At 41.9% G+C, this 13,799-nt stretch overlaps 1 protein-coding gene across 1 annotated transcript in view; it reads right to left on the bottom strand.

The window, feature by feature from the left end:
- Nucleotides 1-13,799, bottom strand: part of CLNK (cytokine dependent hematopoietic cell linker) — a 119,497-nt gene that overhangs the window by 64,739 nt on the left and 40,959 nt on the right. Inside the window, exons 2-3 of the mRNA XM_045019662.1 lie at nt 4,650-4,721; nt 3,684-3,733 (exon numbers count right to left, since the gene is read on the bottom strand). Coding sequence (XP_044875597.1) covers nt 3,684-3,733; nt 4,650-4,721 — 122 coding nt within the window. The remainder of the gene's footprint in view (nt 1-3,683; nt 3,734-4,649; nt 4,722-13,799) is intronic.

The raw sequence follows: 13,799 nt of genomic DNA, 5'->3' as shown, positions 1-13,799 counted from the left end.
ACATGATCCCAGCAACAAAATATTGCACAATTTTGCATGGCCCAGCAGATGGCATTAAATGTTCATTTGTACTGTACCTGTACTACTGTTATCACTGTTCATACAGTTATTCATGGGGGAGGAGAAACAGAGTCCTGCAATCTATGGGCCTGACTCTCTGCTCACTTACACCAATTTACTACTATAGCTCCATTGACTCCACTGAAGTTACTCCTGATTTACACCAGTGTAAGTGAGAGGAGAATCAGGCCCTACAAACATAATGATGAAAACAAGCCAGTGCCTTAAAGTTTCATTCTTTGGCTTTCTATTTCAAGTTATAAAAATGACTCTATATTCATTGAGTTCCAAATTAAACATCCTCAACATGACAGGAAAATGAGTCACACAGATCAATATTATTGGCCACATTCTCTAGTGTAACCAAGTGAATTTGAAACAGGGCCAGGCAGAGGTGGCCTCGATCCCAGCATAAATTAGAGCAGCACAAAGACACTAGTAACTTAAATTTACACCTGAATGCCCAGAGCCCAAGACATTCTGATAGTAAAGTGGGTGAGGTCCTGTGGCCTCTAATGTGGAGGAGGTCCATCTAGATGATCTTAATGGTCCCATCTGGCCTTTAATGTCCATGAGTCTATGAGTCAGAGATCACTGGAGCTCAGAGGCATCCCAGCCATGCCGTCTTTCTTCTGGGAACACCTCTTCTGACAAAGGGTGGTGAGGATGGTCACATAGAGTGACAGGGCTGGCACTGTTCTGTCTAGGGACTCCCTGTATGCAAGGAGATCCCTCAGTTTCTGGTTAAGTTATTTGTCCAGCTCCTTTCTGCTGACTGAGTAATGCAAACCAGCCAGTACAGGAAGCAGAATCTTCCTCTTATGTCATGATGGACTTTCAGTTCACCTTTTCTATAGTGGTGACAAACCTTATATACAGTAATGTAACATAACCAACACAATGTGTATTGGGGCCTGGTCTTGCAAAACACTGAGCACCATTTGGAAGGTGCATGGTAATTGAGGGCTCTCAACACTTTTCAGGATGGCATTCATTTCTTTATTATTTGTAATGTGCTCATACCCTCAGGTCTTAGTCTGATCAGGGCCCCATTGTGCTGGTGTTGTACAAGCACACGTAGTATATAGTCTTTGTGCCAAAGAGTCTACAATCAAATTGACCTCTTCTTATCACTGTTATTTTCATTGGAAACTGAAGACTTATAGTTGGTGTAGAATCAGCGTTTCTCAGCATTTTCAGGTTGGTGACCCCTTATTCAAAGTCAAAACATTTTCACAGCTCCCTTACATTGACTATAAAAGTAAATGTGTATCAATGATAACAATAAGCTCATTAATTATGTGGGTGTATTTCAAAAGGTTGACAGAAAACAGCTGAAGGGTAAGGGGCTGCGGGAATTTTGGGGCACGAGATTTTCTTTGCTTTAAATTAGAATAAAATTTTCAACACATGATCTCCCATAGAGGTTGTGACCTACTGGATGAGAAACACTGGTGTAGACCAAAGTGCCACGCGTTACTATATTGCACATTAGTACCAAGTACCAAAAATTCCTTTTTACTTTGAATGAGAAAGCAGGGACAACTTTGATTCTGTGGTCACACTAATTAAAATAGGAGTTCACAGGATCTGAATCTGCACCCATGGACTTCAATACAAGAAGGTATTTGAAAGGTCAGTGATTTCATTGTTTCTAATAGTGACATCAGACAGGAAGTTGTGTTTTAATAAACAGCCCAACCTTCAGATGTACAAAATTGGGTTGGAAATTTTTCAAGGGTAAGGCTCTCATAGGCAGTTTCTAGTTTGTCTGGAAATATCATGAAAAATGCAAATCTCATGTATTTAAGCATCTCTGTTTTAGGCCTTAGTGAGGACATGCAGGATCCTCAAAAATTATGTGGGTTCAATTCAAGGGATGAGCAGGAGAATAGGTTGGCCTCTCTTCCGAGACTTGCGGGAGGGAGCAGGAAGATGCCAGTAAGTGCCAGCTGTAGTGAGGTTTTGCTGTGATGTGGCCACTTGTCCACTTGGAAGTGAATCGAAAGAAAACACATGTCACCGAAACCACCGGACAGGTTAGTTTTATTTTATCTGAGTTGGTTCTTTTCACCACAAAACCTATTTCCTATTGGTGCTTGTTGGAAACATCACCTAGTGGTTAGGAGGTCACTTCCTTCTTAATACGGGGAACCCAGGGGCCACTTCCTTCTTAATAGGGGAACCCGGGCCCTGTGACAGTTACCAAGGTCTGGCACCCAAGAGCACCTTAAGGCTACCCTCCCTGGGCCACTTCCTACCCTTTTCTCTATGGTCCAAGCTTTGCAGTCTGTAGCAAAAGGTAATGAAAAAATACACTAACTATACCTTTAGCCTGTCTGAGGCCACTGGTAGGCTCCCCTTTTCCCAGAGGGGCTGCTGCAGCATCCCCTTCTAGGAACTCCCAGGGAAGGCCTTTCTCCCTGCCTTGTCAGCCCCCTTCAGAGCTGTCTGGATTCCTTTTAAGCTCTACCTCCATCTGGAACATGCTCTGCAGCTGCAGCTGGGCAAGGTCAGCTGGGTCCCAAGTTGCTCTTATCCCCTTCAGACCAAGTGCTGGGTTTATACACCCCATAACATCCTCTGTTAAAAAAAGCCCTGTGATGCTATTTTAGAGTAAAAAGTAAAGGGGTGGTGGATGTACTCATTTTAGCAAACAGTCCTTTATGTGTGAATGTGTAACACGTGGTAAAATGCACATGTTGTATAATAAATGTTGGGTACTGGTTTTACATCCAGCACATGTGTTTGGTTAATAGAAACCTTGATTCAGCAAAGCACTGACATACATTCTTTACATTAAGCATGTTCCATTAAAGTCATGGGGTAAAATCCTGGGTCTATGGATGTGTGTGGGAATTTTCCTCACTGATTATAGTGGGGCCAAAATTTTACCCACAAAGTCAATGTGACTTGAGTACATGCTTAATGTTAAATATGTGCTTAAATGCTTTGCTAATGAGGGCTAGAGAGCATTTTATCATTAGGATCAGGGCCTTATAAATAGGAGATGTTTACTTTTTTTTCTAAATTAAAATTGATTTTTTTTGCAAAAGGTTAAACCCCCAATTGTTTTAGAAGCGATCAACCTTTTTGATAATATAAATCAGATCTGATGGTATGGACATCTGTGCCCATGAAACTCGACACAGGAACAGAGGTCTGCGCTAGCAGATCTGATTGCAGGATGGGAGCCTAAATGAGGCAAGATAGATATAGATAAAAAGGCACTTTTAAAAATAAACTTTATACATTCTTTCCTCCCATGGTTTTTAGAAGCAATGAATCATTTCATTAACAATTCAATGTTTGTTGTATTAAATCTCCATTTTATATGCAGCAGGATAACTTATTGTGATGTAGAACTTTTTAATGCATGAGGCCACAAAATCAGTATTCTTCTTGTATGCTGGTAGCTTTTGGCCTCATTCATTAGTTGTGTATATATACCTGAGCTGTGTATATTTCTTACAATAGATCAACACACCAGGGTTCTGATTCTATATTCTTTGCATATCGCAAACTATTGCTGACACCAAGGGTAATAAGTATGGTAAAAAGAAAACATAATGAAAAATATTATTGAGGGGAAACATTGTATAAATGATAACATAGTATTTTACCTCTGTGGTTTAACTCCAGTTTACTTGCTGCATTCATGTTTGGCCAAGATCTAAAGAAGTAAAAGAGAACAAATGCACTCACCAAAATATTAGCAAGTTTATCAAAACCTCATTGAAGGATTAGCATAACAGAATGAGGGACCTGCTAATCATTTAAGTGAGAAAACATGTTTGGTAACTGTGGGAAATTGGATGATTTTGGGGCCTCTTTATCGGTCTTGGTTCTATTGCCAGAAATATGTTGCAGTTACATAGGACCCATCTTTCCTATGCAAGAATCTCAAAGCATTTTACAAATATGAATTAATTAAGCCTTGTAGGTAAATAGTATAACTCCTGTATTGGTGATTCAGTAGACGGCACTTTTCCTTCTGAATCTGTACTGATCCAGTGTCTTAACATGCGCCCCGATGAACCACCAAGATGTGAGCACAGAGGGTCTATATGCACGGATCTCTCCCTTCACTGTTGGAATGATGGCTCTGTCTGTCACCCTCATCACCCTTTGTACCTCTGATCTATTTACCTGTCCCAGTACTTATATGGATCCATCATTGTGGTATGTGAGCATCTACCAACTATTAAAAAACATGAGAATAACTATGTTTTTGAATATAGATGTAGCCAGGATTAGGAATAAATTTACACACAACCCATCACCCTAATATCTGAGCAGCTACTCTAGGAAATGCTCAGGGTTAGCAAAATATCAGCTCTAAACCTTTGGGCTCCAAACTCCACCCTGTACTTAGAGCCATCCTATATCTTCTGCTCTTTTTTGTCTCATCTCTTGTAGCAGCTACTGAACAAAAAATGAAGCTGAGTGGTTTCCTGTTTAGTGAGCTCTCTTCAAACCACATTTGATTCATCTGACCTTTAGCTGGCCAGTGTTTGAAGCAGCTATACATCAATAATAAAATTGTTATAATTATTTATCAATGCTTTAAAAATACAAAATTTACTTACCTATTCATTGGCAAAGTTAGTTTCCTGTTTTTCAGATCTATTGGTCGTTCTACTGTAGTTTTCCTGTTGACTCTGGTTCAGTAGAAAATAACTTAATTAGAAAATAGTAACAAGTTGGAAACAAGCTTTCATGGGAGCAAAATTAGGCCCATGTAGCTTAGAAGTTTTTCAAATCTGGGAAACTATATGTATAGCTGAATGACATTTCTTTTCCCCTCATGTCTTTTCCCCTTTCCCCATAATGGGAGGATTTGGCTTTGCCGGGTCTTGTTTTTAACAATTTAGAACCAAATTGTTCCCTATGCAAACAGAAAGGGGGAGAAAAACCCATTGGTGACAGGAAACTTTGAATTCCAACTCCCAGTGACATAATTCCATTAGAGTGGGGATGCATTAACTTCTTGTGGAAAGGAAAGGGAATTAAGTTACCAAAACCTATGGCTGTCCAGCTGCAAACTCCATGCCAGAAGCTGTGTTTGGAAAATGGGATGGATCACTCAAAATTGCCCCGTTCTGTTCATTCCCTCTGAAGCAGCTGGCACTGGCCACTATCAGAACTCAGGACATGGGGCTAGATGGACCTTTGGTTTGACCTGGTATGGCTGTTCTTGTGGGCAGTGGGACTCTTGCTGAACAGCAGGGCATACATGAAGCTCCTGCCCCAATTACTGTGTTTATGGCAACATAGCTCTGCTTCCCTGCCGTGCCCTGTCCACTTGCAGTTGCTTCTGAGATCCCTTTGGAGTGGGGTTTCTTCTAGAAGGCAGGGAAACCCAGGCAAAATAATACTGATCTATGACTTAATCCCGCAAACTCCTGCAAGCTTAATTTCTAAAGACTACTCCTATGCTTAAAGTTAATCATGCACTTAGGTATTTGCAGGAAAAAGGTCTTACAATTAGTTCACTGCATAATCCCCATAGATTTCAAGAGTGACAATTCCCCAGTGAGCAGTTTTCCCTAGCTTTATTTCTAGCTTGCTCACTCCAGATCCACAATGCAGTTTTCTTATGTAGAGTTTTGCTGTGGTCTCTGATTCGTGCAACAGAGGCACTGCTCCCTCCTTCTGCATGATGGGGAGTTTTCCATGCCATTTAGCACCCATTCTCCTTTGTTGCAGAAGGGAGTATGTGGCCTTTAAGTTAATGGTAGCATTTTCCAGCCTTTGCAATCAATGATATTCATTCTTTAGCTAGAGCATGTTCGGAAATCTTAATTCCATATTTGTGACCGTGCCCTTCATTGACACAAAGTACCATGATGCCCATTTCAATTCATAATTCAAGTCACATTATTTATGGCCATCAAAGATATTAAGGAGGAGGAAATGTAGGGTAGCATTAATTTTAAGTGTCCGTTGACTAATGTTTAATTGCTGACAAAATGCAATGAAACACCTACAGAAATACATTTGACATTTACACTAATGCCAGCTGAATTCAGCATGATGGATTCTGTTCTCATAGATTATGATTAATTCATGATGAAATGGATACATAAAAGTTTCTGTTCCAAAATCTGAAATTTGCCAAGAATCATGACACTGAGGGCCATATTCTGGTACACTTACTCAAACTCAGGGGTATCTTACTTCACACAGTTCCATTGACTTCAATGGCACTACATTGGTGTAAAGTGCAACTTACCCTGAGTGAGGATATCAGAATATGGTTCTAAGCAATAACAGGATCAATGCACAGCCTAAAAAGAGTTAAAGAGAGTCATATTCATTTCTCACTCTCCATAAATTTGTCTTGCCTGTGAACAGTGACACAAAGGAAAACTGGCAGTATCCCGTTCAATATTTTCACATCCAACTGCAGCACTTTAAATGAGTCCAATACTGGACATTTGCTTTTTCATTAGATTGCTAATTTCCACTAATAATGCAACAATTATTCCTGTGAGTAATCTTTATTCACAAAAGCTTGTACATTTCACAGTCTGGCCCAAAATGTTCACAGGCACTTTCAGGTTAGTTGAACATTATTATTATTATTATTTATAGTACAGCAGCAACTAGGGGCCCCAATCATAGACCAGGGCCCCAGTGTGCGCTAGGCATAAGTACGTAAGAAAAGCCATTCTTGTCCCAGGGAGCTTACAATCTAAATAAAGGACAAGAGAAAACAGACAGATACACCTAACGGGTAGGATGAGAAAAAGTTAACAATGACACATAAGCAGGTCAGCAGGAAAGAAGTGGAGCATGGAATACATTTAGGGTGTGGGAACCAGTGCATTATGTAGTTACACTCCCAAAAAATCAATGGGACTAATCATGGGATGAGAATTACTCACGTGAGTAATGCTTGCAGGACCAGGTTCCTTGACAGAAACACTGTCTCAAAAGAAACACTAGGCCATTATTTCTGCAGGGGAAATAAACTTTACAGCTGAAAAATAGTGCTAGATGTGACCAAAGGATCCTGTTTCATATCTCAGGATATCTCATAGGATATCTCATATCTCATAGGATAAGGCTGCTTATCCTACTCCATAACTCAAAATTATCTTCAGTATAAGAGTTTACCAGGGCAATTATTAACTAATTTCACTATTAAGGCACTAATAAAACAACTAGCTTCGTTTCTGAACTGTGGTTTAAAATGTTACACATGGTGTGCGCAGAAGTGTGATTAAAACTTTAGCAGCTTAGAAATCACAAGGTCATTTTGTTATATTGTGGTTTAGCGAGCATTGTGTTGCTCATTTCCTTTTCTGATAAAATCTTTTTTTTCAAACACTGTAGCTTAGTACTAGCATTCTGGTCAGCAGAAGCATCAGTTACAAGCATTATGACCCTGATGAAGCAAAACTGAAATCAGTGGAGTTTAAGTCAATGGGACAGGCTTAAAGTTAATCATAGGTAAAATTCTCAAATGCACCGAAGTCTCTCTTTCAAAAATGAGGTAGGTATGATGGCTACCATCTTGGCTAACCCACTAAAAACGGAATCAGGGACCTTCAGAGCTAAAAGCCCTGGATGCTATAGCTTGAGTCAAAGAGCCAAGACTCTGGAGCTCAGGGCTCATAACAACTCATATTTTCTCTAATACACACTCACTGATGGGCCACATAAGCCCTTAGGCCCACATCCTCAAACGTATTCAGGTGTCTACCTAAATGGGAATTAGGGATCTTAATACTTCTGAGGATGTGGGCATGGAGAACCTAACTGCTAACGATCTCTTTTTTTTAAAAATGAGACTTAGGTGCTTTTGAAAAGTTTTATCCCACGTGCTTAAATGTTTTGCTGAATTGGAGCCTATGCTATTTTTAATCCAAAAAGCCCCTTTCCCACAGTACATCAGTAAGAGGATGCTCAGTGGAAAAAATATACAGAAGACAATATTGTATTCAATGTTGTGAGTAGTAGATAACATTGAATAAAACTGATGCTCAGGTAAACAAATAAAATACAGTTAGAATACTGAGGCCATCAAACTGCCACTAGTTCCACCTGGGCAGACTCCAGCATCCATACAGAGCCGTGTTTTGTTTTTAACTAAGGTGAATGTTGGCATCAAGACTGATAATTTGTTAATATTTATCTCCTTTTTAAAAAAACCCCAAAACCAAACAAACATTTGGAACTGCTTCTCTTATTAACACCTACTTAGCAGATTTATGTAGCTGATCATTGGCAAAAATTTTAAAATGGTGATTGATATGTATTTGCTTATTTAAATTGTTAGTACACTACAATTAAACTGTGTTGGGGTACGTCTACAGTGCAAAAAAAATGCAGCTCAGCTGATCCCTACTCACACTACAGGACTAAAAATAGCAAAATAGACAAGACTGTCCCCTCTCGCTGTTGTTTCAGAGACCAGACTGCAGATCAAGCCCAAATGGCTACACTGCAGCTCAGTGGTTTGAGCATTGGCCTGCTAAACCCAGTGTTGTGAGTTCAATCCTTGAGGGGGCCACTTAGGGATCTGGGGCAAAAAAATTGGTCCTGCTAGTGAAGGCAGGGGACTGGACTCAATGACCTTTCAAGGTCCCTTCCAGTTCTAGGAGATTGGTATATCTCCAATTATTACCTATTAACCCCATAGCAGAAGCTCAAGTCAATTGATGCAGGCTTCTGCATCTTTTTTACAACGTAGCCCTACCCTGGATGTCCTTGATAACATTTTAAAAGGGGACACACAAATAAACAGACTCACCAAGATCAAATCAAATAACTCAGGGGTAGGCAAACGTTTTGGCCTGAGGGCCACATCTGGGTCTGGAAATTGTATGGCTGGCCATGAATGCTCACAAAATTGGGGGTTGGGGTGCTGGAGGGGGTGAGGGATCCAGCTGGGGGTGTGGGCTCTGTGGTGGGTCCAGAAATGAGTTCAGTGTGTGGGAAGGGGCTCCGGGCTGGGGCAGGGGGTTGGGGTGTGGGGGGGGGCTCTAGCTGGGGGTGCAGGCTCTGGGGTGGGGCTGGGGATGAGGGTTTGGGGTGCAGGAGGGTTCTCTGGGCTGGGACTAAGGGGTTCGGAAGGCAGCGGGGGGATCAGGGCTGGGGCAGGGGATTGGGGTGTGGGAGGGGGTCAGGGGTGCAGGCTCTGGGCGGTGCTTACCTCAAGCAGCTCCCAGAAGCAGCAGCATGTCCCCCTTCGGACTCCTATGTGGAGGCACAGCCAGGCAGCTCTGCACACTGACCGTCCATAGTCACCGCCCCTGCAGCTCCCATTGGCTGTGGTTCCCAGCCAATGGGAGCTGTGGGAGGGTGGCACTTGGGGTGGTGGCAGCGTGCGGAGCCCCTTAGCTGCCCCTAAGTGTAGGAGCCGGAGGGGGGACATGCCGCTGCTTCCAGGAACTGCGCAGGACCACAGTACGTACAGAGGGGAGCAAGCCCCCGACCCTGGTCCCCGACTGGATTGCCGGAGTGGGGCAAGCCCTGAACCCTGCTCCCCGACAGGAGCTCGAGGGCCGGATTAAAATATCTGTAGGGCCAGATGCAGCCCCCAAGCCGTAGTTTGCCCACCCCTGTAATAATCCCAAAAGAACATAAATATAACAAAACTTAACCACCATGTTGGTTAAATGAAGATTTCAGAAGTGCCAAATAGAGACATTTCCTTAGCATTTTTTGAGAGAGTACCCTGGTGCAGAGTAGCTTTAACCATCTGCAAAAATACAAGCACTATTTTTACACTCAGAACACAAAAGGTTAGAAGACATTAAAGCTGCTTCTATCAGGGAAACAAATCCCCTAGTATATGTGGTATGAATCCTGCTCCTCTAGTCCTCTGACAATACAGGCATTCAAAACTGACAATTAAGATACACATTACATACTTATATCTATATTATAGCCTAATCTCCTGGTTGGAATTGCTGCAGTGAATCCAAATCTGGCTATTTGGCACTGGATGAAGAGATTAAAAAAAAAATCCCCGTGACTGAAGAAAAACGCAGAACTATGATAAGGCATGTTTCAAACACCAAGCATTTTGTCATCCTGTAAAACATGGAATTATTTTACTTAGCCTTTCTTCTTATTTCCAAATACTTACTGAAACTAGCCCTTTAAAAAAACCTGCTGCTGCTAAACACAGATTATATTATATTTCTTTTTCTAAAAGTGATACAGTGCTGCACTTTGAAACTTTTGGAAGGAATTTGGAATTTGGTGGTATAAAGAACTGTCAGTTTCCCTTCCAGACCTCTTCTGTCAGCACAGATCAAACTTGTGCAGCCAGAAAGGAAGTGTTTCTGGCCAGGTGAGGCCAGACTGTGTACTATTATCTAGATGCATGCACAGCATTTCAAAACTTCCTCAGGGAGAGCATTGTACCTCAAGAGGGGAGAATGTGCATTGCATGCTCTGTCATGCCTTTCAGTGATGCTGTCTGTGCTCTCTCCTGGACCACCAGGTTGTGTTTGCCTCCTCCTTGTGTAACTCCATTTGCACAGGGATTCATTACACGCAATGAAGGGCATTGCCAAATTTCTCCATTAATTTTATGCTGTGTACTGGTTTATACTTATGAACCTATATTACACCCTCAATCCAAGCCATCCTGTGACACCCAACAACTTTCACAAATGTACTCAAATACTTGGCATTGTTATTACCAGCAAAGTTTGAAGCAGTGGCTTGCTGACTGAACCCTTTTTGTGAGGAGCAGCATGAACGTTAGGAACCTGAAAGATAACTAGATACGCCTGAAAAAAAATGCAGGTTAGAGGTTTGTCCAACATGTAGTTATTACTCCTGTATCTGTGTTTGTGCCAAGTGTTTTCTTATCTACAATAGCAGTTCTGTTACAGGCACAGCATAGAGAAAGGAGCTTAGGAGAACAGTGGAGAGAAATATAAATACTTATTAACTGTGATATGAACTCTTCTGTGCCATGGATCTCTGCTAAACTAACCCTAAGTCATGGATTCTGCAGAAGGATCAGCACGGATACAAAATGAAGCACAGCTATTGCACATACATACTTTGCAGGTTTTCTGCCCAAGTAGCGAGAAGCAAAATATTTGTTTGTGTGTAAGAGAGGGAGGATTAGGAAGGGAATGTGGATAGTAGACACAAGCACAATTAAAAGAAAGAGTGGACCAAATTCAGCCCTGCCCCACACCACAAAGTCAATGGTAATTGCCCACTTTCTATGCCAGCGCTGAATTTAGTCCAATATTGGTGGTGTCCTGTTGACCTACCTATAATATTGTTAACGCATGTCCTCACCACTAGGGTGCTCCCTCCTGCCTGAACACAGCATTGCAGGGGACTTTGCCTCCTGCACAGCCTGTGGTGGCCACTTCCTCAGCCACAGTGACCACTTCCAGCTGGCCTCTTCCCCGAACTGCCACACTAATCTTCTGTGTCTCAGCCCTCTGGCCAAGTCACACAACAGTTCAGTCCTCTTCCGGATTTTAGCTTTACCAAAGGTCCTTCACCTCTCCTGGGCTTGACTCTAAACAAAAAGCCTTTTCACCCTCCGGGGCTTGACTTCAATTCTTCTCCCTTGTTAGGGTATTGACCCCACCCCCAGGCTTCTCCATGCTGGGAGTCTAAGTGCTATTTAAACTAGTCTTCCACCCCTCATGGGCTTCTAATGTGCAGGCCCTTCCCAGAGACAGAGAGAACTCTCCCTAGCTCTTCAGGGGTAGTAGCATATGATGGAAGACTAGCTAACATTATACCTATATTTAAGAAAGGAAAAAAAAATGATCCAGGCAATTACAGACCTGTTAGTCTGACCTCAGTAGTATGCAAGGTTTTAGAACAAATTGTGAAGGAAAGAATAACTAAATTCATAGAGGTAAATGGTAAAGAGGATGCAATGCAACATGAATATAACAAAGATACGTAGTGCCAGAATAACCCGATTCCTTCTTTGAGAAAATAACTGATTTTTTAGATAAAGGAAATACAAAAGATATATTATAGTTGGACTTTAATAAAGCATTTGACATAAGGCCACATGGGTTTATCAGAGAAAATGGTGATCAGTACAAGCATTGTAAGGTGGTAAGGTCAAGGAGAGAAGGCAACAGGTTGTGCTGAAAGGAAACTATTGGACTGGAGGAAGATTTACTAATGGAGTTCCTCAAAGATCAGAGTTGGGCCAATCTTATTCAATAGGCCTGGGCACAAAAAGTAGTATGAAACTTGCTGATGATACTAAGTTGGGAAGCATTGTCAATACAGAGGAGAATCAGAACATTAAACAGGAAGATCTGGATGACCTTGAAGACTGGAGTCACAGAAACAGGAGGGAATTCAATAGTACAAAGTGCAAGGTCATACACTTAATATCTAATACTAAGAATTTCTGCTATGAGCTGGGGGCTCATCAGTTGGAAGTGACATAGCAGGAGAGAGACCTAGGTGTGTTGGTCAGTCACAGGATAGCTATGAGCCACCAATGTGATGTGGCTGTGAAAAAGGCAAATGTGATCCTAGATGTATCAGACAAGGCATTTCCAGCAGAGATAGAGAAGTATTAATAACTTTTTACAAGGCATTGGTAAGATCTCACTTGGAATACTGGGTACCGTTCTGGTCACCCAAGCTCAAGAGAGATGAATGTAAACTGGAACAGGTGCAGAGAAGATGGATGATCAAGTGAATGGAGGACTTATCTTATGAGAGGAGACTGAAGAGTTTGTTTTGTTTAGTCTAACAAAAAGAAGACTGAGATGGGATATGATTGATCACTAGAAATACACTAGGGGGGGTAAATACCAGAGAGGGTGAAGAGCTATTTAAGCTAAAGGAGAATGTTGGCACAAGAACAAATAGGTATAAACTGGGCATGAACAAATTCAAGCTGGAAATTGGAAGGTTTCTAACCATCAAAGGAGTGAGGTTCTGGAACAACCTCCCAATAGGAGTTGTGGGGACAAACAACTTAATTAGTTTGAAGAGAGAGCTGGACAAATTTTTGAGTGCAGTTGTATAACAGGGTTGTTTGTGATGGAAGGGGGCAGGGGCTCACTTCCAATTTATGTCATATTTTCCTAAAGCTCATGCTTCAGGGTTTCAGCCACTAGGGGTCAGGAAGGGATTTCTCCCACCATGTATTCTGGGAGGGATTTTTTAATCTCCTTCCATTAAAGCATCAGGGATGGCTACAGGTGGAGCAAGGACATTGGCTGGGGTAAGTCAGGGCTCTGAGGTGACACTGAACATTCTCTCAGGTGCTTGGTTGGCTGGTTCTTGCTCACCTGCTCAGGGTCTAACTGATCACCATATGTGGCATCAGGAAGGGATTTCCCCCTCATCAGATTGTCAGTGACCTGTTTTTTTTTCTACCTTCCTACAGTGTGTGTGGATGTAGCTCATTTGCCTGAATTATCTGGATATATCTCACTTTATCATTTCCCTGCAATAGGGAGAAGGGACTCTGGCCCTGATGCACCTTAGTCCCTCCTATTCTCTGCCTGTGTCACATGATAGTCTAGTTTCCTATGGGCTGTAACACTTTGATTTTATTTCAGTTCTCTTGGGTTAGCATGCGGCTGTAGGGTGGTGTTGGTGGTCTATGCTTTATAGCAGATTAGCATGAGTGATCTATGACTCTCTATCCCACTCCACTGAGTTCCCAGCTCTATTTAAATAGTATTTACCCTCCTTCACCACCCCAGCTGGGGTCAGTTTCCAATTAAGCCCCATTACAGCTAAGAGAGATCACCATTTAG

This window comes from Mauremys mutica, chromosome 5 (genome assembly GCF_020497125.1).
Source record: "Mauremys mutica isolate MM-2020 ecotype Southern chromosome 5, ASM2049712v1, whole genome shotgun sequence".
Classification (NCBI taxonomy): domain Eukaryota; kingdom Metazoa; phylum Chordata; order Testudines; family Geoemydidae; genus Mauremys; species Mauremys mutica.
Note: the sequence above shows the minus strand (reverse complement) of the source record. Positions and strands in the feature narration are given on the sequence as shown.